The sequence below is a fragment of the Suricata suricatta genome, chromosome 10 (genome assembly GCF_006229205.1).
Source record: "Suricata suricatta isolate VVHF042 chromosome 10, meerkat_22Aug2017_6uvM2_HiC, whole genome shotgun sequence".
NCBI lineage: Eukaryota > Metazoa > Chordata > Mammalia > Carnivora > Herpestidae > Suricata > Suricata suricatta.
In genome coordinates, this window is record NC_043709.1 from 65,849,072 (window position 1) to 65,873,441 (window position 24,370).

At 36.8% G+C, this 24,370-nt stretch overlaps 1 protein-coding gene across 1 annotated transcript in view; it reads left to right on the plus strand.

Annotated features, from left to right (window-relative positions):
* Nucleotides 1-19,730, plus strand: part of RPAP3 (RNA polymerase II associated protein 3) — a 35,918-nt gene extending 16,188 nt beyond the window's left edge. Inside the window, exons 7-17 of the mRNA XM_029955129.1 lie at nucleotides 67-137; nucleotides 1,242-1,367; nucleotides 2,518-2,645; nucleotides 6,651-6,772; nucleotides 8,078-8,148; nucleotides 8,266-8,367; nucleotides 13,477-13,697; nucleotides 14,724-14,910; nucleotides 15,737-15,834; nucleotides 16,324-16,424; nucleotides 19,002-19,730. Of these exons, the coding sequence (XP_029810989.1) occupies nucleotides 67-137; nucleotides 1,242-1,367; nucleotides 2,518-2,645; nucleotides 6,651-6,772; nucleotides 8,078-8,148; nucleotides 8,266-8,367; nucleotides 13,477-13,697; nucleotides 14,724-14,910; nucleotides 15,737-15,834; nucleotides 16,324-16,424; nucleotides 19,002-19,087 (1,313 nt within the window). The 3' untranslated portion in view covers nucleotides 19,088-19,730. The remainder of the gene's footprint in view (nucleotides 1-66; nucleotides 138-1,241; nucleotides 1,368-2,517; nucleotides 2,646-6,650; nucleotides 6,773-8,077; nucleotides 8,149-8,265; nucleotides 8,368-13,476; nucleotides 13,698-14,723; nucleotides 14,911-15,736; nucleotides 15,835-16,323; nucleotides 16,425-19,001) is intronic.
* The last annotated feature ends 4,640 nt before the right edge of the window (nucleotides 19,731-24,370 follow it).

Genomic DNA, 24,370 nt, shown 5'->3' on the forward strand with positions numbered 1-24,370 from the left:
TGATTGTTTTATAGAATTTTTTAATAATCTGTCTTTCACATATTCTGTGTCTTTGAATTTACTTAGATTATGAAAAAATATTAGAACTGGAACCAAATAACTTTGAAGCAACAAATGAACTCAGGAAAATTAATCAGGTAAAACATAGTTATTTAAGTGTATTACTTTATTTTTTGCATAGTCTTTGTACTATAGATTACTTAATATAGACTTTTTCTAATTTTAATTCTTTGTACTATACAGTTTTACTAAACAAATTTGCAAGCCAGGGGAAGTAGAATATTTAAAGACCCGTAGGAATCATCATCTTAAAAAGTCATCTGAGGGGGCACCTGGATGGCCCAGTCGGTAGAGTATGAGACTCTTAATCTTGGGGTTGTGAGTTTGAGCCTCATGATTGGGTGTAGAGGTTACTTAAAATCTTAAAAAAAAAAAATCATCAGAGGTTTTTGAACTGCTGCTTTATTTTTTCCCAGATGACAATTATTTTTCTTTATCCCACTAATTTTTCTTTTTTGGCTTTTTTCTGCACTAAACTTTTGCATATTTGATTTTGTAAGTTTTAAGTTAGTCTATCTTTATAGTTTATATCTTAGCAAAAACAATAGTAATTTTTTAACAGTAAGAAAATAATTATTTAACTATAAAATTTGCCAGATAATACTATACAGTTACATATTCCTTTCTCTTTGCTGTTAAATCAAAGTTATAATTATTGGGCCATGCATTGAAACTTTGAGAAAAAGATGACAATGATTGGGAAAAATCTGCTTTTAAATATTGCCATTACTTACAGCGCATAAAATCTCTAGATAAATATGTCAACTTTCTTAAAATTGTAAACTGTGTGATATATTTTTGTGTTTTGTCTGAGGTCAAATAATGACTGAATGTGAAGTTTGAGAAATTTGCTGATGTGGTCTTGATTATCTGTTTATTTTTGAAAATAGTTTCTCAGATGGTGCATGGCCTGTGTAGAATTTCAATAAATACTTGTTGAATAAATAAGTGAACAGCTACCATTAGTGATTTTAATTGGACTAAGATGTATTATTAAATTTATTATGTATTTTGTTTTGTAATTTGAATTCAATTTCAAATTAGGGTAAAAGGTATTATTTCAATACTAATTTGAAATGTGGCAGAAATTCCAATATATTTGAGTAATTTAGTATTTCCTAGTAAAATATGTATGCATCTTGCATTATTTGTTTATAGTAGTGGACTACTGTGTCTCCTAGGCTTTAACATCCAAAGAAAACTCATACCCAGAGGGACCTGATACAGTGATTAGGACCACTGAAGAAGAGAAAAAACACATTGAACAGCAACAGAATAAGCAGCAAGCCATTTCACAGAAAGATCTGGTAATCCAGAGGGATTTCAACATATATATGTTTGTTGAATTTACTCTTCGTTTCTTGTGTATCTGTTTCTATCCTTTTTTATATTTAAATGCTTCAGTAGGAGTTGAAAATTATACTAAAAACCTCTGGAGCTTATCATTTAAAACTTCAGTAATTGATGACTTAATACATAAAAAGAGTGTAGGGAGCAAATTATTTTGAGTATTTTAACATATTTATATATAGACGTAAATTTAACATAGACATAAATTACAGTTCATTCTTATATATAATTTTTTTTTATTCACACTGGACTGTTTCTGATAAAGAAATTCCTTTAGAAGCCATGAGTTGAGATTTAATTTATCTGTAGTTTTTCATGGACCCATAGAAGATTTTTAATAAATACTTATGGAATGGTTATTGTTTGTGATGAACCTGATTATAAAGGAATGGTACAGGGTAATCTGGTATACACATTTGAATGTGGTTTAATTTATCCTGTGTTTAGAACATGTTAATGTTACCAGAGATTGAGCTGTACAGTTCTGGTACTCTGTCCTTCCACAAAAATTGTTTGAGTTATGAAATTCTATTGTACAACTTTTAATTTAACTAAAAGTATATTTGGGCCTATATTTATTACAATGTGTGGTTTTTTAAAAAAATGTTTCATGTATTATTGAGACAGAGAGAAACAGAGCATGAGTGGGAAAGAGTCAGAGAGGGAGGGAGACACAGAATCTGAAGCAGGCTCCAGGCTCTGAACTGTCCGCACAGAGCCTGATGCGGGGCTTGAACTCACGAACTGTGAGATTGTGACCTGAGCTGAAGTCGGATGCTTAACTGACTAAGCCCCCCCAGGCACCCCTTACAATGTGCTTTTAAATTTAAGCTTTAACATTTAATTAGTAGGATAATGATTAATTCTGCAAAGTAGTATAGTACTATATGTTTCTTTTTTAGTTCTGAAAAGAGAAGAATGCCATTATAAAAAACAACCTAAACATTCTAAAACATGTATCATGGACTAGATTTTTAACATTAAAATATACTATAATTACTGGTATAATATTGATGAGTATTCTCTTAGTGTTTACTTAAGATTTGAATTCAACTAATTTCTTTGCATTTTTTTCTTTCTTCTTTATATTTCTCTCCAAAATGATAGGGCAATGGGTTTTTCAAAGAGGGGAAATATGAAAGAGCAATAGAATGCTATACTCAGGGGATGGCAGCAGATGGCAGTAATGCCCTTCTTCCGGCAAACAGAGCCATGGCCTATCTGAAGATTCAGAAGTAAGTGTTGGATGTATTTTATGCTTTTCAGAATGAAAATGAAATTTACCATAAATTGTCTTATTAGACAATAAAATAAAATTTATTCACTCTTGGGCATTAAATTTAAATGAGACCCTGAGTGTGTGTCAGGATATATGCAGTAAATGTTAGCTCTTGTTATTATTTTCCCACTCTTAATTATCTGGCATTACACAATTTAACAGTAATTGTTGCATGCATGTTATTCTGAGTTAATGATTTACAAATTATTTTTAAAAAGTTTTTAATGTTTATTGAGAGCAAGCGAGAGAGAGAGAGTGAGAGAGAGAGAGAGACAGAGATAGAGCTTGAGTGGGGGGGAGGGGCAGGGAGAGAGGGAGACACAGAATCTGAAGCAGGCTCCAGGCTCTGAGCGGTCAGCACAGAGCCCGATGCGGGGCTCGAACTCACAAGCTGTGAGATCATGACCTGAATTGAAGTCAGGTACTTAACTGACTGAGCCACCCAGGCGTCCCTAAAAATTATTTTAACCTCAGAACCTTTTGGGCACATTTTTATCTGGAAGTGGTATATATATGCATATCCATATATCACAAAAGAGAATTGTTGCCATTAAGATCAGCTGATTGCTCATATATATATATATACAGCTAAAACTTGGTCGTGTGGTACTGAACAGCTGTTCTGGATGCACTCAGGAGTTCCCAGTTGGACAATCGGGATAATATCTGAGGGCAGAGACTATGTCTCACAGTTCTTTATATCTGTTGTAATAATATTTTATACACTAGCAACAGAATTTAAGAAAAAAACGTAGGTACTTAAAATAGGGATTCTGATTATCTTGGTGCCATGGACCCCTTTGGCTTCATGGGGTTCTTCTTCAGAATAATATTTTTCCATGTATAATTATACATTTGAGAGTAAAAAGGAAGCAAATTGAAACATAGTTTTTAAAGTATTAAAATTTGTGATACAGTGATATACATATATACCATAACAAAATGAGAAACTGTATTTAAAATATAGGGAAATTGGGGTGCCTGAGTCCTCAGTTGGTGAAGCGTCTGACTTCTTGATCTCAGCTCAGGTCTTGATCTCAGGGCTGTGAGTTCAGGTTCTGTGCTGGGTGTGGAGCCTACTTAAAATATACAGGTAAATTTAAAGCTAATTTTTTAAAAAGACATTATGTGGAAATTTAAATTTGGGGTGATCTGTGACATCTTTTTCCACATATTGATGAACTAGTAAGTGTGGAGAGGGAGTACCCAAAAAGTCGCACAGATGATTGTGTTTCCAGTGTGATAATATGACCTTGCTCTGTGGCATCTGAAGGACTAGCTAGGGACAGACTTGCCCAGTAGTTGGCCAGTTAGGTCATAGGAGCATTTATAGACAGGGATTCTGTGATCACATACAAACAAACAACAGGTTAAATTACTACTGTAATTTTGAAATTGTGGTGACCTTAAGTAATATTTTGAGATACCTGTAACAGTTGAAATGTGATCTGAAAATGTTGGTGATATATATTGGTGCAAAATCAGCTACTCCTTTTGCTACTGTGGTTTATTGTCTGCAGTTATAATGGAGAGAAAAGCTAAATCCCATTTAAAATAAGTTAATGAAAATAAGGATGTTAATATTTTTCTCATCCAACTTTTCAGATCTCTCAAAGGACCTCAGGTTAGGAACTCCTGTCATATAAGTAAATTTTGTTTATATATCCTCATTTAAACTAACAGACAGGCATAGGGTGCCTAAGTGGCTCAATCAATTAAGCCTTTAACTTCAGTTCAGGTCATGATCTCATGGTTAGTGGGTTTGAATCCCACGTCGGATTCTGTGCTGACAGGTCAGAGCCTGGAGCCTACTTTGGATTCTGTGTCTCCCTCTCTCTCTCTGCCCCTCGCCCCCTCACACTCTGTCTCTCTCTCAAAAATTAATAAACTTTAAAAATTAAAAAAAAAAACCTAACAGACACAATTAGAGATACATTATTTTGATTAGTGAGAGTGGATGAGGTAAAAAACAGGTTGAGCGTCCCAGGTCAGGTTTAAAGGCACAGAGTGGAAAAGTTCATGTAATTTCTGAAAGGACAAGTGGTTCCTATTATGACTGTTATGCAGGATACAGTGGTAGAGATAAGACTGGAGAGCCAGACAAGCCCTTGACTTTGTGCTCTTTAAAGTACTATATCCTGAGAAGTGTGGGGGCCATGCTCCCGTCTTGAATGGAAGAATGACCTAATCAGCAAGTAGAAAGTAGATTGGTAGGGGCATGGGCACACACACCTGCACGTATACAGACATGCTCTTTCTTTCATTGAAAAATGAATTAAAAAATTAAGGGATGTTTAAGTTCATTAGAAATTTTGATTTTGTTCTTATGAGGTCTTGTTTCAAGGATAGGGTAGCAGTCATCTAGGCCTTCGGGAGAATGTAATCACAGGAGATGCTCCTTTTTTAGAATATTTCTATTATGAAACTTTTGCAGCTTTCATGAGAGTAATGTAATAAACTCTATGTACCAGATCATCTGGTTTTAACAGGCCGTACCTTTTTTGTTACATTTAGATTTTTCCCTTTGAATTATTGTAAAGCAAAGGATTTTTTATACATAACCACAATACCATTATCATGCCAAATAAATTCACAGTAATTCATTAATGTCATTTTGAAATATAGGAGGGTCATAAGTTTTATGTTTGTTTGGTTTTTTGGTCCCCTTAGCTTTTTGTTTTTATAGAGCACTACCCAGTCTGACTGAATTGATTGTTGGTTGCATGGTTGAGTAGAATTTATGAAAGGTGTTAGATGATATGCTATCACACACGTAAGGAGTCCTGAGTTTCATATGGTTTTGTTTTCCTTGGGTAATGTATACTGTGGGCAAATATAAATGAAGTTATATTCGAAAATTAGTCCCACTGCTAGGGATTTACCCAAGGGATACAGGAGTGTTGATGCATAGGAGCACATGCACCCCAGTGTTCACAGCAGCACTGTCAACAATAGCCAAATTATGGAAAGAGCCTAAATGCCCATCACCTGATGAATGGATCAAGAAGATGTGGTATATATACGCAATGGAGTATTACATGGCATTGAGGAAGAATGAAATCTGGCCATTTGCAGCAAAGTGGATGGACCTCGAAGGTGTCATGCTAATGAAATAAGTCAGGCGGAGAAGGACAGATACCGTATGTTTCCACTCATAGGTCTAACAGGCAAAAACCTTATGGAGGACCATGGGGAGGGGAAGAGGGAAAGAGAGTTGGGGAGAGAGGGACGCAAAACCTGAGAGACTGCTGAATACTGAAAATGAACCTAGGGTTGAAGGGGAAGGGGAAGGGGGAAGTGAGGTGGTGGTCATGGAGGAGGGCACTTGTGGGAAAGAGCACTGGGTGTTATACGGAAAGCAGTTTGACAATAAACTATTAAAAAAAGAAAATTAGTGCCAGTCGTAATTGTTAATTAGTACCTAGGTGTACCACACATGAGTGCAGCTAGAGGGGAGGCAGGCTGCCAGCAGTGAGGTTCTTTGTCTGCTCTGCTTGTACTTGACCATCATTCTCTTCAATCCTTCCCGCACACTCTTTTCCGACTTTTCCTTTAACCTGACCCTTTCCCTGCTTACCACAAGATCCAAAGAATAGAAAAGAAAACGTCTTTCTTCAAAGACAGATTTGGGAGTTTTTAATTGAAATAGTATGCCTGGGGGTGCCTGGATGGCTCAGTTGGTTAAGCGTCCAACTTCGGCTTAGGTCATGATCTCACAGTTCATGGGTTTGAGTCCCGCGTCGGGTTCTGTGCTGACAGCTCAGAGCCTAGAGCTTGCTCGGATTCTGTGTCTCCCTCTCTCTCTGCTTCTCCCCCACTCATGCTCTGTCTCTCAAAAAAAAAAAAAAAAAAATAGAAAAAAAAATAGTATGCCTGCTTTTTACTTTAGAAACTCAGTTTATGTGTAGTTTTTCTATAAGCTGCATTTTCCGGTTGGTAATTTTGTCATGTTTATTAATAGATATGAGGAAGCTGAAAAAGACTGCACACAAGCTATTTTATTAGATGGCTCATACTCTAAAGCTTTTGCCAGGAGAGGAACGGCAAGAACGTTTTTGGGAAAGTTAAATGAGGCCAAACAAGGTATGACTATTTTATAACAACTGTCACTCACTTGTCCTGATGAGACTCTCAAGTTACAGAAGCAGAGATTCGTGTAGCTTTCCCATGGTTCAAGAATACAGAACTTAGAGACTTAAATTTTCTTTCACAGTCTAGATCATTCATAGTTTGCATATTTGGAGGAATACAGCTTCCATAGTGGACTTGATTATCTTTTACTTCAATAGCATACAGTCTAATCTGGCTATTGCCCATCAGAATTCATGAGTAATTTGTGGTTTTTTTTCATGAATAATCTGAATCATCGCTGAGAAGGAAGAGGCAGAAAGAAGAAGAAAGGGAATCAGTTGTTAAGGGTTAGAGGATAGTGTGGGATCTGCAGTGGTGCTCCTTTTTATTCTTGGTACTAGTTATTTTTTCAGGGTCTGTCAAATTTACGTATTCGTTCTGTTAGTTTTTTTTAAAGAACCAACTTGGTTTTATTGTATGTGTTTTCTTTTTCATTTATTTCTGCTCTTTTCCTTTGTTCAGATTTAATTTGCTGTTTTTCTAATATTTTGACATCAGTACTTGATTTTCAGCCTTTTTTTCTCATATATGCATATGAATCTGGCAGTTTCTCTCTAAGCTTGGCTTTAGCTGCATCTCATGCATTTAAAAATGGTAGCAAAATATACATAAACAAAATTTCCCATCTTAACCCGTTTTAAGTGTACAATTCAGTAGCATTAAGTACATTCACATTGTTATGCAGCCATCACCACCAAACATCTTCAGGACTTTTTCATCATCTAATCCTGAAATATACCCATTAAATAAGAACTTCCTGCACCCTCCTCCCCCTCCCCCCAGCCCTTGGTAACCATCATTCTACTTTCTGTCTATGAATTGGACTATTCTACGTACCTCTCATATAAGTAGAATCATGCAGTATTTGTCATTTTGTGTCTGGCTTATTTCACTTAGCATAATAAAGTTTTCAAGGTGTAAGGCTGAAGGATATCCTTATATGGTCTCTTAGATTCTGTCTTACATTTGCTGAGTAACCCTGTCATTTTTTAATAGTGTGAGCTTTGGTAAGTTAGATGACCTCTAGGTCTCAGTTGTATCGGTAAAGTGGGGTTGTGATGAGGGTTACATGAGAATTCACATAAAGTAATTAGAATAGCACTTAGTGAATGTTTAGCTATTACTATTGCTCCCCCGTTTCTAGCATCCCGAGTAAAACTTCTTGAGATAAACACGGTTATTAATTAAATGTATCCTGTCTTGAACTTCACAAAGTATTTTCACTAATTTATTGTAGTTCTTAAAAATTCACTTTAGATTTTGAAACTGTTTTACTTCTGGAACCTGGGAATAAGCAAGCAGTAACTGAACTTTCCAAAATTAAAAAGGTAATATGTTCTTTTCACCAAAATATGGTCTTATTTTCTGAAACAGAAACACATTATCTGTTAACATAATTAACTTGAGAATGGTTTGATAGTCATGCTGCCAAATTTATTTTCAAGGACTTAATTGAGAAAGGACACTGGGATGACGTTTTTCTCGATTCTGCACAAAGGCAAAATGTGATAAAACCTATTGATAATCCATCTCACCTTGGGTCAACTGTAAGTAAAAAGCACTTCTCTTTCAGTTTTTTCCTTTTTAAATCTCAGTGTTGTATAATTAAGAGTTGGAAGCAAACTGTTGAATTAATAAACTCTTAAAAGAAATATTAAAAGCTCTTAGGACCATTTTTAGAATCTTTAAGAAACTTCTTAGGATTATCAACATAATAAAATGGGAGAACATTCAGTTGTTTAGAATTCTGGTATAACTTTTTCAGCGACTTAATTTAGCATTATAAATTTAAATATTTTTATATATTTTCTGATGTTAAAGATAATTAAAGTACTTTTATATTTTATAATAAATATTTTTAATTGCTAGTACCATTCTTATTTGAGATTATGATTTTATTATAAGAAGCTTGCATCTTGTGTGGGGTTTGATTCAAAATGAGCACCTAAGCTCAGCAACAACAGAAATAAAGTGAATGCTTTACATGTCGATTCCTACCATTCAGGTCATCTGCAGGCAGAGGAGGTAGGCGCTCCCTGGGGCCACCAAGATGCGGGAGGTGGAGGGGGCGAGAGGTGGTGCTCGGGGGGGACATGGCGTAGGATGTGTAGGGTGGTCCTGGTAAGGGAGGGAGTTCGATTGCATCCATACTGACCTGCAGAACAGAAGAAAGCTATGTATGACAGACCAAAGAACCAACACCAACCGCAGCTGAAACCCAAAAAAGCAGGTGTCAGGACCTGTCACCTTTCCTACCACCAGGTTCCAAGAGAGCAGGATCAGTGTCAGAAACTCTGTCCTTTCCACTGGGTGTCACCTACCCCTTGCGGGAGTAGATGTTAGGAGGTCAAACTACTGTCACCACCTGTCACTGCCCATGTCTGCGGATGTAGAATAGCAAGGGGTCACACCCTAGAGGAGTAACACAAGTAATTACAAAGTAGTATTTCAGACAGACAGGCAGGCATCTGTGTCCAAGGTAACCCTGCATCCGTCCCTCTCTGTGGCCACAGAAGCCTATTGGTATATTGAGAAGAGAAAGAAGGGGAATCAAAAGCCCATTGTCTGCACATGGAATCATAGCCGCTCCATGGAGAAGTGCTGCCTGTCAACCCTGACCTCCCTTTTGTCCCTCCTGGACCAAGGGGTCTTCTCTCTGGAAGTTCTGTCCATGGCCTCAGGTCTCTAGGTGGATAGGGGTGCCTGGAGTCTCACAGGGGAACTGAGGAAGGATTTTTTTAGAGGAACACGTGACTCATAAATGTCAACTAAACTCAGCTATGTTTATGTTAATTCATTAGTTCTGATTTTTAAGTAGCTGTGAGACACACAGTAGTTATGTTCTGTGTGGAAGAAGGAGATAAAAATTCTAAGTAAAAGGATTAACACAGATGTGTTTTGGTTTCTGGTATGAAACTCCCATGATGTATCATGAGAGGCAGTATGAGTTTTAACAGTGACTGAGGACACAACCACTTGCTCAGATGAACACAACTGAAGGACTTTGTGGGGGATTGGCCTTGCAGGATGAACTCATCTCTTCCTTCATAACTTCATTTCCAGTGTACGTTTTCTACCACAAATCAGGTTACTTCTGACAATTCAGCATATTCCTGGGGTACAACCAGAGGGAGTCCATAAAGTGCATATGCCACCAGAGAAGGAACAGTGATGTGTTAGAAAATTTATCTAAGACCATTCAACATTGCACAGAGCACACAATATGAAGTTGGAGGGATGGGGTTTCACATTTTCCAGTTGTGAGGATTACTGCAGACATTCTGAACAGGTTAATTGTCTGACTGGAAACAGGAAAGGAGGAAACAACAGGAATGGTTGCACATAGAGGAGTTCTTCAGTCAGGCCAGGAGCTTCAGTGTGGAGTGTGGTGTCATATTCTTTGTGTTTTTCCCGGAAATACGCAGGAGAAGCCCTACGGTCCTTAGCCTTCAAGTGCTTTTGGCTTCTGGAGGCACAACCAAGATGGCAAGCTGAAAATAGGGAATCCTGTAGGCTCCTGGGTTAAGAGTTTGCACTTTGAAAATAAATAACAGCAGACATATCATGCACCACACAAGACAGGGGTAAGGCCAGGAGAGAGTGCTTTCCCAAAGGTGAGGATTTCCCAGAAGAGTTACAATGGAAAATGGGCGCAGCGTTTGCCTTGTCTTCTGTACCCTTGGTAGAGACAGAGCTGCTGTTCCTCACGGGAGCAGCCCCAGCTTCCAGAGCTGATAAAGGCCCTAGGAGGAATGGAGGGCTATTGTGATTTGCATAGATTGTGCAGAATTAAAACAAACCCTCTGCTTATTCCTCCACCATCATAAACTCTACTCTCAGGCCCCTGATCGGAAGACGAGAGTTTCTCACATGCTCAGGTGACCCCCAAGGATAAGGTGGGGAAACCTTTCCCTTATACTTGGTGAAGACATCCCAGGACACAGGTTTGGGTGTTTTCATAACTCATCAAACAACTATGGACAGCTTGGTGCCCAGTCAGCTGAAAATAAAGTTAGAGATGTGTCTCATGGCTCAGAGAGTCCAGCACATGGCCTTTGTACAATGTACGTTTGCAGAAGTGGTATGTCCACCTTGCTGTAAACAGCCTCATTCTTTCTCTGGGTGAGACACCTACTTCCCAGCTCTGTGTGGGGAAATGACACAGCCCATCACATGTATGTCCTGAGAAACCTAAGGATCGTTGCAATGTGTTCAGTCAGGTTCATTACCCTAATTACTGCAAATACAGCACCATATCTACACCTTAATCCGCACCTAAGGTAAAACTGTAGTATATGCAAATTATCCTTAAAAATATACCATTGCACATTGTTTTTGGTATACGGTTGTATTTTTCATTAAGTCCAACAAAGCCAGTTTTTTTTTTCCCTGCAATATTAGAATAGCTGGTGTAAATTTAGCAATTTGTTTTGTGCTTGATCTTTAAGTTACTCATATAGGGCAAAAAAAATACAGATATCTATTTATCTATCTATCTATCTATCTTTCTACCTATGATACAACCCTATGGTACTTTCTAACATTCACATATACGGAAGAGTACACAAAGTAAGATTTAAAAAATGGTTTTATATACATGTATATATATATATTTTTTAATGTTTTTATTTATTTTTGAGAGACAGAGAGAGACAGCGTGAGCAGGGGAGGGTAGAGAGAGAGGGAGACAGAATCTGAAGCAGGCTCCAGGCTCTGAGCTAGCTGTCAGCACAGAGCCTGACGGGCTCAAACCCACAAACCGTGAGCTGAGCTCAATACCTGAACTGAAGCTGGACGCTTAACCGACTGAGCTACCCAGGCGCCCCTAAAAAATGATTATAGAATAATTATAAAGTGAACACCCATGAAGTCAGCTAGGTCAAAAATTGAAAGGCGTCAGCCCTGTGTGCCCCTCACTGCTCATAAAGGGTCTCTTGGTCTCGTAGCCTCTGCTGAAATACTTTATTTTCATTTTTCTGTTTTCCTGTAGCAAAACTTCACCTTTCTCCCTGGTCCTTCCCCATCTCTTTCTGTCTTTCTGTTTATTTTTATTTTTCTCTTTTCTTGAAATGGCCCTGTTAATATTAGAGCTGAGTAATAAATGTCATGGAGCTAAATTTAATTTTAACAATCAGTTAATTGAACCTTTCATATTTTCTTACATCTTTCTCTAGTGGTATCTTCTGTGTTTTACTCCTGTTAAACACAGTAGTGTCCTCCCCTGTCCTCCCTAACCATCAGCAACCCTCAGCCGCTCCCAGTGGGAGCTGTCCACACTTCATAGAGACCACTGAGTAGGACATTTTAAAGTTGGGATCATGTGGACACATCTGTTGTCAGTGAACAGATTTGGTTTTAAATGGGACTGTATTGATTTAGTTCAGTGATTTTAGCCTGTCAGAAATTACAGTTTATTTTGCAGCACTAACACATGCCCGTTCTTGGTTAATATCTTTATAGAAAACGGTTGCTGTTGATAAGCATAGCAAAGGCCTTAGCTTAACATGATTGCACTTTAAATAGAACTGCTACTGTGGTTCTGTTAACAAATTTGTTAATAGCTTTTAAAATTTTTATTCATCCACCCAGTAACATTTTGTTGTTAACTGTTAGTCTTAGCTGTGTTAATAGAATGTCTGGATTTAACACCATTTATATACCATTGAGTTAGTATATATGTCAAAAAAGTTTATATTTACAACTTTTTGATTTAAAATTCAGCCATTCAATTGGAGTGAAACAGATTATATTGAAGAAAAATGTTTTATTAAAAATAACAGAAGTATTATATGTAAACTTAAGAAATTGAACATTGACACAATGAAAAAAAGGAGTGAACCCTATTCTATTAAATTAAAAACCATTATTTTTAAGTTCATCTTCAAATAAACCATTTATTTGAAGTTTGTCAAGTCTTCACAAACTTCACCAACATGACAAATATATATGGCAGATCTTTAGTCCTTAGCTGGTTTTTTCCAGCTGCTACATATTAAGTCTACCTAGATCTTAATACAGAATACTAGTTAATTGGCTAGCCTTGTTCTCCTTGTCTTCACTTAGCCCACTGTAGGTTTGGCTATCATTTTTCTTGGCTTTGTTACCTGAAGGATGAGGTCCAAACTCCTTGACATGGTGCAGAATTCCTTTATAATCTGTCTTTAAGGAGCCTTTCAGGCTTTGTCCACACCACTCCTCCCTTGTACCAGCCCTGTTGGACTTCTCCTCTTTCTACTGATCGTGCCGTGCCCTTGAACATTGCCATTCATGTCCTTTTTCTGTGAAGGGTCCCCTGATGCCAGTGTTTATCTTCCTTCCTCTGTGTTCTCGTAGCATTTTGTGCTTTCACCTTTTATAGCATGCATCCCATTGTCTTGTAATTATGTATACAAGCATCTCTTCTTTCTCCCATTTAGAAGTCCATATGGTTGGTGCTGTGCCTCTTTTTAATCTTTATTCTCAGAGTATGACTCCTGTTTGTCTAACCCTCAGATTGAATTTACTGACAACTCTTAGTCTGGAAAATTAAAATCCTAGTACATTCTCAAAATATGTAACAGATACCAGCTATAAGAACACTGCAACCTTTTAATTTGTGATCCTAAAATAGAAAACCCTAATATGTTGATTTAAAGAATTGATTTTAATTGTTTTAGAAACCACTCAAGAAGATTATTATTGAAGAAACTGGTAATTTGATACAGACTCTTGATGTGCCAGATACTGCTGCTAATATCATTACTATGGCACACGGGACAGCAAGTGCAGGCGCTACAAGTAAGAAGAATTCAAGCCAAGATGACCTTTTGCCCCCAAGTGATATTCCAAAAGCAAAAGTACTGAAAATAGAAGAAATCAGTGATACTTCAGCCCAGCCGTGAGTAGAAGAAATATTCTTATTTTCTGCTGATCTAGAATGGTAATAATTCACTAGAAAATTGATATTACTGATGAGACTTGTGGTTTGTACTCCTCACCATAATTCTTTGAACTGCCCAACTTCACATTCTAGTTTTTCTTTTTCATTTGTACTTAATCATAAGAGAGGTTTTACTTAAAGTATGATCACTATTCCAATACTCTAGTGGGGAATTTAGAGATAAGAAAGTATCTTGAACAAATTGTGCGCATTTTTGTTCTAGAACTTCAGTGTATGCGTTTCATTTTTTAATTCAGGAAAAAATCTTTAATTTTTTAGAAGGAAGCTTCATAAAAAGTGTAGAATTTAGTCGTCACTATTCTAGTCATTAATACATAAGATTTTTTATGGGCTCCTTAAATTATGTTTGGAATTTTAAAATAGTCATATGTATGCTTAATGGTAAGAATATAAAAGATATAGATTAATTAGGTTTATTTGAGGATGTTGAAACTTTATTCATGGATTCTTTATATTTGCCACTCAGCAATCCTACTGAAAGGTTTTTTATAGTGTTGAATTTTAGTGGTTTTAAAGTGACAGTGATTAGTGATTTGAGGAAAACCCTAAATAGGCAGATTTTATTTAAAGGAGGAAGCATTTCTTGCTGTCTTGGAATATCTTTCTTGACACTGTGCTAATTCAGATTTCGGAAAGGCTGAGTTGTGAGTGTATGTGATGTGCTGTAGTAATGTAGCATATAGAAATGGTGCGCTTTTAAAGGTGACCTGGCTAAATTAGCTCAACAGGTGAGAATAGTTGTTATATAGCCAGCATGTGAAAATTTGCAAAAGCATAATCTGTCTTGCCAAAACTACAGATCCTTTGACAGCTGAAAGAATTTGCTACGTGCAGAATATAAATAGTTAGAATACTATATTAGAAAGTCAGAAATTTAAAAAAATCTCTCTTGATGTCTCCTTGCAGAAGCTTTGACTATTTATGATTCTTTTCTAATTGTTTGATGCCTCTGAAATATTTCAGACCTCAAGTCAGCCTGAAACCGGATGTATGTCAGTCTGTCAGTGAGAAGATTTCTCTACAGATAGACAAAGCACCGGCTCATTTTATCACTACTGTTCTTCCTCCTGTTCCTGCAAACTCGTTCCAGCTTGAATCTGACTTCAGACAGCTGAAAAGTTCCCCAGATATGCTGTATCGGTATGTGAAGGTAAGAAAGAGGAAGCCAGCAGTTCTAGTTAAGTAAAAGGTCAAAGAGCCTCCTTTGTCACTGCATAATAAGAGGACCGTGTTTGCTCTTTGTATAATAGGATTGTAGAGCACGTGCCGAGTGCGTATTTTACCCCAGCCACACCATTTTAAACATTTGCAACCAGGAAGACTTTGGAAAGAGAATCTGTTAATTCTGTGGTCTAAAATAACTTAATCTAATTTCAGAAACCATAATTTAAACTTAATTCTTCATTCTTCTTTGACTTTTTTAAGAAGGTAAAATACATTGAGTGTCTTCCATGTGCCCCCAGCACTGTTGCAGTATTTAGGCAATCATTCTCCTGAAAGTGAGCTCTTATTTGCTCCCAGAAAAAGAACAAATCTTATGAAATTTACCAAATAATGGATTTTAGCATTGTCTTTTTCAAGTGTGATTACAGTAATAATCCTTTGCAATTTTCTAGTATACAGTTACTTCTAAATATATTATCTCATGTAATTCTATTTTTTAAATTGTCTGGTTATTTTCATTGCTCTTTGAGAGCACTCTCAAGTTTCCTGTCTGTCCTAAGGGGGTGTCCGTCTACATCTCTCTGTTCTTGAGATTTTTCTCTGCCTTGAACAGAGTGATTATCTTACAGTTCCTCTAACTTTCATTCTTCTATCACCGTTACATTTCAGCGTGACCTCATTATTACTCAGTAAGGACAAATGCATAATAGTTATTCTTTACCATATTCACCTAAGCAATTGTTATATACATAACTTGTGATATGTGAATGTTGCTATAATGTAATTTTGTAACTCTTTATGTCTTTTCCAAGCAAATTGAACCATCCATGTATCCTAAGTTGTTTCAGAAAAATCTAGATCCAGATGTATTCAACCAAATCATTAAAATTCTGCATGACTTTTACATTGAGTAAGTTGAATTTTTTTCTTTATACCTGCATATTGTAATGTTATGTTATTTCTAGTGATTTGGGGAAAGTCATTTTCTTTGATGTCATATTACTACCTTCTGTAAAACTAAATAAGCTTTCTAGTAAATTTCACCATTGCAGACGTTGTAAAGAGATGGATGACAAGTGCAAGCAATGAAAATGGAAATGACTAGGTAGGAGGAAAAAGGACTTTAAAAAAAGTCTTTTTAAAGAAAGGAAGATGTAGAACTGACACATGTGATAGCGAATTAATAAAGTCTCTGCTAAGGTTCACACTTAAGAGTATTGTAATTTCTTCAAATGATGATCAAGCTCTTCATTTGGGCACTTAAAATATAGACTGTATCCAGAGAAAAACGATAAATGAAGATCTTATTTATATATAATTAGAAATACTGAGTTAGAAAAAACAGAATTAAATGAGCTACTTTTAATTAGTCATTTGTTTTATATTTGGATTATTTCAGAAAAGAAGAGCCATCACTCATCTTTGAAATCTTACAAAAACTTTCTGAACTAAGGAGGTTTGATATGGCAGTGATGTTTATGTCAGAACCTGAGAAAAAAAGTAAGTTCTATAAAGAAAGCTTTTCCACATCTCTTTACTCTGACCTATTTTATTTATTTGACAAACGATAGGGAACGTTTATCGAATATTTACTATGTACAAGGCACATATAATTAAATTTAAATTAATCACAAGTAAGTTAAATAGAATTACAGTTAAGTGATATAAGATCTTTTAATCCTGACCACAGCATTATTATGAGCTGTAGGTGTGATGATCAATTCCCTTTTGCAAAGGTGGAAACTGAGGCATAGAGAGATAAGGAACTTGAACAGGATCACCTAGGTAGGAAGCCAGACCCAGGATTCAAACGTGGGCTCTAGAGTCTGGACTCTTCTGCTGGAAAGTGCATCCGAGGGGAATGGTTGGGAGTCTGCTGCCCTGCAGCATGTAAGGGCCCTGCCGCAGGGGCACGAGTGCAAGGGAGGCGGGACTCCTGCTGTGAGCCGACGCTTCCTGTGTTTGATTTCAGCTGAGTCCGCACAGAAGTGCAGCAGTTGATGAATGCAGGGGTGGAGACTTTTCGACCCAGGGAGCAATGTGTGCAGAAGTTCTGAGGCAGGAGAGAGCACTCTGAACTCAGAAACTGAAAGAAGTACAGTGCAGCTGGACTGTAGGGTCAGGCGGGAGGGAGATTGGCAGGTGATGAGCCCGCAGAATTGTGTTCCTTATTTGTTTCAGCATCTTGGTCTTTCCCATGAGGTGTCAGCATAGGGAAACCTAACTAAAATTGAATTATGAGGGAACTTCAGTTATTTAGAGTTTTGGGCTTCAGTTTTAGGAAAAAGAGAAAAGATACTAGAATACAAGAGTACCAGTTGTTTAGTTTTAAAAATAGCAAGAACTCTGTGTACCATTTTCATATACCTCCTGGACTAACCATACTTTGGGCTCCTTTTCTTGTTTCTTTCTTGTGGCAACATGGAGTCGGAATCCCTAAGAAAAATACTCTTTATGTTACACTTAGAGAAGTGGACCTGTAATTTTACATGAGCTTTTTATATAGGGTTTAGAGTAAAAGACATTTCTGTTTTATCTTAAGACAAAAATAGCTCCTGAAATTCCCTGACAAATATTGGCTTCTCTTAATTACTATTCTAGTCTCTTCTACTACTTTTTTTCCTGCTCTGCTTCACTGACTTTATGTCTTTTTGATATATCAAGCTGCAAGCTGGCGAACTTATTTTGGCCTTCAGTGCTTTGTGTTTGGCTGTTCCCTCAGCCTAGAATGTCTTCCCCTTGCCTGCTTCTTCACTTCCTTCAGTCGTCACCTTAGAGTTGCCACCGCAGAGGCACGTTTCCTCAACAGGCCTCCTCAGAGTAACTGCTCCCCTCGCCTCCCTCATCACCCTCTGGCTTTTTACCCTGCTTCATTTTTATTCATAATATGTAACTAGCTGAAAATATTTCCTGTATTTGTTTATTATTTTTCTTTCCCTGATAGAATGAAAGTTCCCTGAGAACAGAATCTCTGTGCACCTTGTTCTTTAGGCCTCAGAGCATAGAACCGTGCATAGTGCCTAACAGCCTGTCAGTATAAATGCATTGAATGAAGGAATTGCTTCTGTAATGTGGGGAGTTCAAGTGTACTCAAAGAATGCGAGTTGGTTCTCTAGACTGGCCTACCAACAGCACTGTCTTGGTTGGGTCACCACTGTCGGCCAAGTTCAACAGGGGAGCACCTGGAATGGTTCCTGTCGTGTAACTAAGCATTTGATTACTATTTAGCTATTGTTATCTTTTGTATCATTAACAACCAGTAGCTAGTTTTAACGTTGGGAATTATATGAACTATAATAAGAGTTTTCCAAACTGTTGAATATGGACCATTCAGTGGTATAAAAGGTGATTTTGTATGATTTATAGGCAAATTTTGTTTTAACTTTTTTTTAAGTTTATTTTTTATTTTGAGAGTATGAAAGCATACAAGCAGGGGAGGGGCAGAGAGAGAGAGGGAAAGAGAGAATCCCAAGCAGGCTCTGCAGTGCCTGCACAGAGCCTGACTTGGGTCTAGAACCTACAAACCATGAGATCATGGCCCGAGCTGAGATCAAGAATTAGACGCGTAACAGACTGAGCCACCCAGTCACCCCATTTTAACTTTTAAGGGTTATATATTTTATTAGATACTATAAAAATGTATCACTAACATGATTTTATGATGTTATTAAGTTTTAATTTGCAGTAGTGATACAGAATTTTCTTTTAAAATAAAATGGTTTCAGTTTGAAAAAGTTAATTGGAATAGTAGGTAACTAAAAGTACACTTGTTACACAGGCCAGATGTTTCAAGTAGTACAGAAGGAGTTAAATCTAATCTGCAGGATTAATGTTATTGAGAAAGTAGGGGAAATTTTTTACAGAATATTCTGGTAAGAAACGTCATTAGATTCCTGTGTGTGTTTTCTCAGATAAGCTTTTTGAATATCTGAATTAGAATTTATAAATAATCCTAATGGTTATTGCCTTAAAAATATAAAAAGTTTTATTTGACAAATCAGATTATTCTCTTTAGTTTTTGTTTCACTTAGTTTTTAAAAAATGGAGATTAATATGATTCTTTTCCCTTTTTTACAGTTGCACACATGTTATTCAATCACATAGACAAATCAGGACTGAAGGATAAGTCTGTTGAAGAACTTAAGAAAAGATATGGTGGTTGATTTCTATTGTTTACTAAAATTACTATCTTTGACTTTCATATGTAAATTTTTTTTACTGAAAATAAAGTATTTTGCTTTTTAAGAAAATGAAATCATATAGGAAAGGACTATCTGTAGATGTAAGTTAATTAATTATACGGTGAACTGTGACTTAAGTAATGAGAAATGTCCTCAAGTGAACTATTTATAAGTCATTTTCCAGAAATAAAAATATAATGATGTATACTTGTAAAGATCAATATTTTATGTCATTTAAAATTTTAAATCTACATTCTTCAGTGCCCCATATTGTGACATTATTTTTATATTTTCATGTTTCTGTAGCCATATGACAAGCTTGCTTCATTAGCATATGAATAAAGTTATATTGGTATAGAGGTTAAGTAGATAAACAGTTTCTATAATTTTAATATCATTATGCTAGTTCAGTAATATAAAATTATTTAATTGCAGGATGTGTAATTTTAGTATTTATGTTCAAAGGAGACTGTTAACTAGACTCTTTGAACAGGTTAATCAGAGTCACAGCATCCTTCAATTTTCATGCTGCAGTTTTTTTTTTTTCCTTTCTGATATCCCCATTATATGTCATCTAAATGCAGATAATCATCTAAAGTAAAGTATAAAAATTTTAAAAACTTAAGAATGTGTAAAGTAGTAATTAGCATGTAGCTCGTGTGTGTGTTGCGTGTAGGTGTGGGATGTGTAAAGCTTTGGAAAGCGGGGCTGGTGTTCCCCTCGTCCTTGATTTGTATAGTACCTGGCACAGTCCTTTGCACATAGGTAAGTGCTCAGTTGATATTTATACAATTTAGTTCAATTTTACCATAGGAATCAACTTTAGTAAATGTTTGAAAGAGCACCCTAGCAAATTTTGGGCATACTGTAAATATTAAAACCAAGTTAGTTTTAGAGGCCATCAGCTTGTTAAAATACTAGATCACCATCCTGTAGCTGTTACTAGCATCAGTGAGACCGTCAAATTTAGGACTTTGATACAGTTGGTTATTTTTGTTGAATCATACATATGCTTAAAATTGCTTGGGTAATAATCATACTCTGTTTACAAAGATCATTTCCCAGTTCATGGTGTGAATTATTAAAATGGTCACAATTTGTGTAGCCTCTGTATTTTATAGTACACTTAGGACAGAGCTTGTTAGTGTTGTGCATTGCTAATTGTAGTGTATTTTGGCCTGTGAAAAGGCAATGAAATTGAGCCTTTTGTGTATAGCTTATACATAAGCTACAAATACTGAATTTTGAATGGCTTTAATTTTTCTCAAGTCATTAAGAAGTTGATTTTGATGTACAGAAAAGCATTCGAAAGGCAAAAATGTTCTTTCATTTATTTTCTTGTGTGATCCATAGAAGAAGCATACAAAGTAGCCAGGGCAGGTGAGTGTGATTGCCATTTTTTTAAAGTTTTTAATTTTAATTCCAGTATAGTTAACATACTGTATAACACAGTACGGTGTTATATTAGTCTCAGGCATATAACATAGTGATTCAACACTTCCACATCCCCCTGTGCTCATCGCAAAGAGTGCCCTCCTGAATCCCCGTTCCCTTTCACCTATCCCTCCATCCGTTTTTCCTCTGTTAACCGTCAGTTTGTTCTCTATAGTTAGGGATCTGTTTCTTGGTTTGTCTCTCATTTTCCTTTGTTCATTTAGCTTCTTAAGTTTCACATATGAGTGGGATCGTATGGTATTTATCTTTCTCTGACTGACTTTGCTTAGCATTATACTCTAGCTCCATCCATGTTGTTGCAATTGGCAAGATTTTATTTTATTTTTTTATGGGTGAATAATATTGTGTGTGTATATATATATATGCCACATCTTCTTTATCCATTCATCTATTGATGGGTGATTGCTATTTTTAACACAAGAAAAGGAGATTCAGAGGGCAAATATTTCCATGATTTCAGAGCTAAAAATAGCAAAGCAGGTTCAGAATATACTGTTTTCTACTCATAATCTACAGCTGTTTGAACTACTCCAGCCGGGAATATTTATGTCGCGTCACTTCCATAGACCATGGACTGACCGAAGAAGTATGGATCCCAAGATTCAGTTTGTAATTTGTACTAATGTCAATGTTAACCTGTATTCCCCCAGAGAGAATTTCATGTAGTGGTTGGACAAAAGGCTTTGGAGTCAGACTTCTCATGTTTGTATTCTGGCTTTATCCATCTGGCTTTAGGGCCTTGGACCAATCACTTTGTTCTGCTTTGGTTTCCTAAGTTGTGGAATGGACTTACTAACAGATTCTACCTCATTGGGTGACTGTGAGGATTAAAGGAATGGACACATTTGTGTTTGGAACAGTGTCTGGGTATATAGCAAGCACTTTAAGTTACTATTGTTATTACAGTTACCCTCATTTCCTGAAAATTGTTGGAATAAAGTATAGTCTTTAGGGAATGTCTTACTGTTACCTTACTGCAAAATAGCACAGTGGGAAAGAGTCATTTTGTATCCTGAGCATACATCCTATTTGCACTTAACTTGCTTGTTTCGGACACATTGCTCAATCTTCCTAAGTCTCAGTTTCCTCTTACATAAAATTAGAAAAATAGTAAGTTCCTACATCAAAGATTCTTGAAAAATAAATTGCTAATACCTATGAGCATTTAATACAGTGCCTTTCATATAGCGCTTAGTGATTTTTGTTAATAATAGTAATATCACTGGTTGACATAAAACACAAAAGCAGAACTTTCTCAAGTGATTTCTTTCTAAAAATCTAGTTCTTCACTGCTAATAGTATTTTCTTACTTGATAGCAACATTTAAACCATAATCTTGCATTATTGACAAATACCATGCCTACCATTTCGTGGTTTCCCCTCCAGTCTTTATTTGCATTAATTTCAGCAAATGGGTACAGTATACCCAAGTCCTTACCTTTTCATTAATTTCTGTTAATATGCTTGAGAAAGATTTTACGACCTAAAAATCTATTATCTATCTTAAGAGAAATTATTTCTGAACACAGTACCAAAGCTCAGTTTACCTTTTTTTTTTTTTTTTACAATTTCTTAATGTTTGGCGTTTGTCAGAATTCTGTTTCCAGTAACATTAAAATATTTAATGTTAACTAAACTTCTTTGATTGATTGATGATTGTTTGATTTAACAAGTATATATAGTACACATCTAATACCAGGCACTAGTAGGCACTAGAAATATAAAATGGACAAACTACAAATGGATTTTGCCTTCACAAAGCTTAAAGTGGTATGGAGGATAAAATAAACAGAATAACAGCTGTTGTGACAGGTAATACCAGGGGCTCAAGGGAAAGAGGAATAGATGCAAAACACAAGATCTGTTTGACACACTTTGGAGCATGGAGCGGGAGCTAGACAGTGGTAAGAAATGAAGCAGGAGAAGAAAGCAGGGCCCAAATCATAGGAGACGTGGACTTTCTTGTGAGGGAACTGGGGAGCTAGGGAGGATTCATATAGAGGAGTGGTTTGTCAGGTTTGTATCTTGTGAAGGTTACTTTGGCTGCTCTGGAAAGGACAGTTGCATGGGGACTTTGGAGTCAGGGGAACTTATTGGAAAACTTTCTGGGTGATTAAGAGATTATAATATTAAAAAAAGGTTTTTATTCTGTTTTTCATTTTATTTTTGAGAGACAGAGACAGCATGAGCAGGGGAGGGTCAGAGAGAGGGAGACACACAATCTGAAGCAGGCTTCAGGCTCTGAACTATCAGCACAGAGCCTGACACAGGCTTGAAACCATGAACCATGAGATCATGACCTGAGCCGAAGCCAGATGCTCAACTGAGTGAGCCACCCAGGCGCCCCGAGATTATGGTATTCTTAACTAGAGTACTAGCCATAAGGAGGGAGAGAAGTGGTAAGAATGGAGGAATGTTTAGCAAGTAAAATAGCTGAGACCTGGCTGTGGATTCAGGGCCTCTACGTTCAGCGCTTCACTCCAAGGAGCACCCGTTCGTGCTGTCTAGTGAATGGCACCCCTGGACGTAATGCGGATGCTTCCTATCTGTGCAGCCTTCAGATCCTGTGGAATGAGTATTGGGGTGAGAGGTCGAGAAGTAGAAGGAGGCTTTAAGGACTGTGCCCAGATTTTCCCCCCAGAGAGTGGTGGTCTTATTCGCAGAAATCGAGACCACAGAGCATGACACAGGAATGGAGGGGACTAAGCACTGGGGAAAACTAGACACTGCCTCTACCCTCAGGTGACCTCAGGTGACCCGCAGTGCAGCTAGGAGCCCGATAAACCGGTATTGACAGGGCAGTGCTGCATCTCCTTTCTGTTGGGGCTGTTGCTGATGTGGCTTTGATAGATATTTTGTGACAGCTCATTTTTACAGAGGTAGTTAAAGAAATCTTGTTTTCATGCTTTTAGAAATCTGACATGGTATGGAAAGCAGACTTTCAGGACTTTGCTTTTGAAAAAGATGTGAGAGAGTTAGTTTTTCTGAAGTGAGTTATGAAACAGGTGGCATTAAAATTAAAGCAAAATTTCTAGTTCACTAGAGAGTTACACTGTTCACAACTTTTTCCAGAGTGATTACTTGAAAGGGAGAAGAAGAGTGAAGCTATATATGGTATAGGTTATTCCAAAATCACTTTGATTATATTTTGTCTAATAATAATTTGGGGCAACAAAAGAATTTGATTAGCAGTTCTTTTAAACATGATTGTTTTAAATTGTATATAGATTTAAATATTCAATTATTTCCCTCTGAAGCATGACGATGGAAAGTCTCAGTCTAAATTAGCCCTAACAGCAGCCTCTCTGGCTGTAGACTTCTAATGCAATGGATCACTTGTTTTACTTCCATGTAGCAGGGCAGGTGTACTCATTCTAACGTGCTAGTGAGGAGTCGGAATTTTACATCTCTCTTCTGAAAATGACTGCTCCTTAAGTCAGGGCATCTCAGTATCTGGAAATAAACCTTCATTAGCTGATGCTTACAGTGGCATTTGAAGTTAAGTAAAAAAGACTTCTGGATAATTTTATTCAGTAAGTTTTGTTCATCTATATGTATCCTATCCCAAATCTCCATATTTAATAACAAAGACAAGAACACGCACACATCCTGCCACCAACAAAAATACACAGCTTGTGTGTGTCTACAGCCCTGCCCTAGTGCCACACTGAACTCTGCTCTAGAGGGGACTGAGGGTAGTGGTGTGGGGGGCTCAGTCTGTGTGTGCCTGGACCCTCCCTGTCCTGGGATGCAGGGCTGTGGGTAGCAGATCTAAGAAGACAATTCCTTGTTTTTGTTGACCTCTCTGAT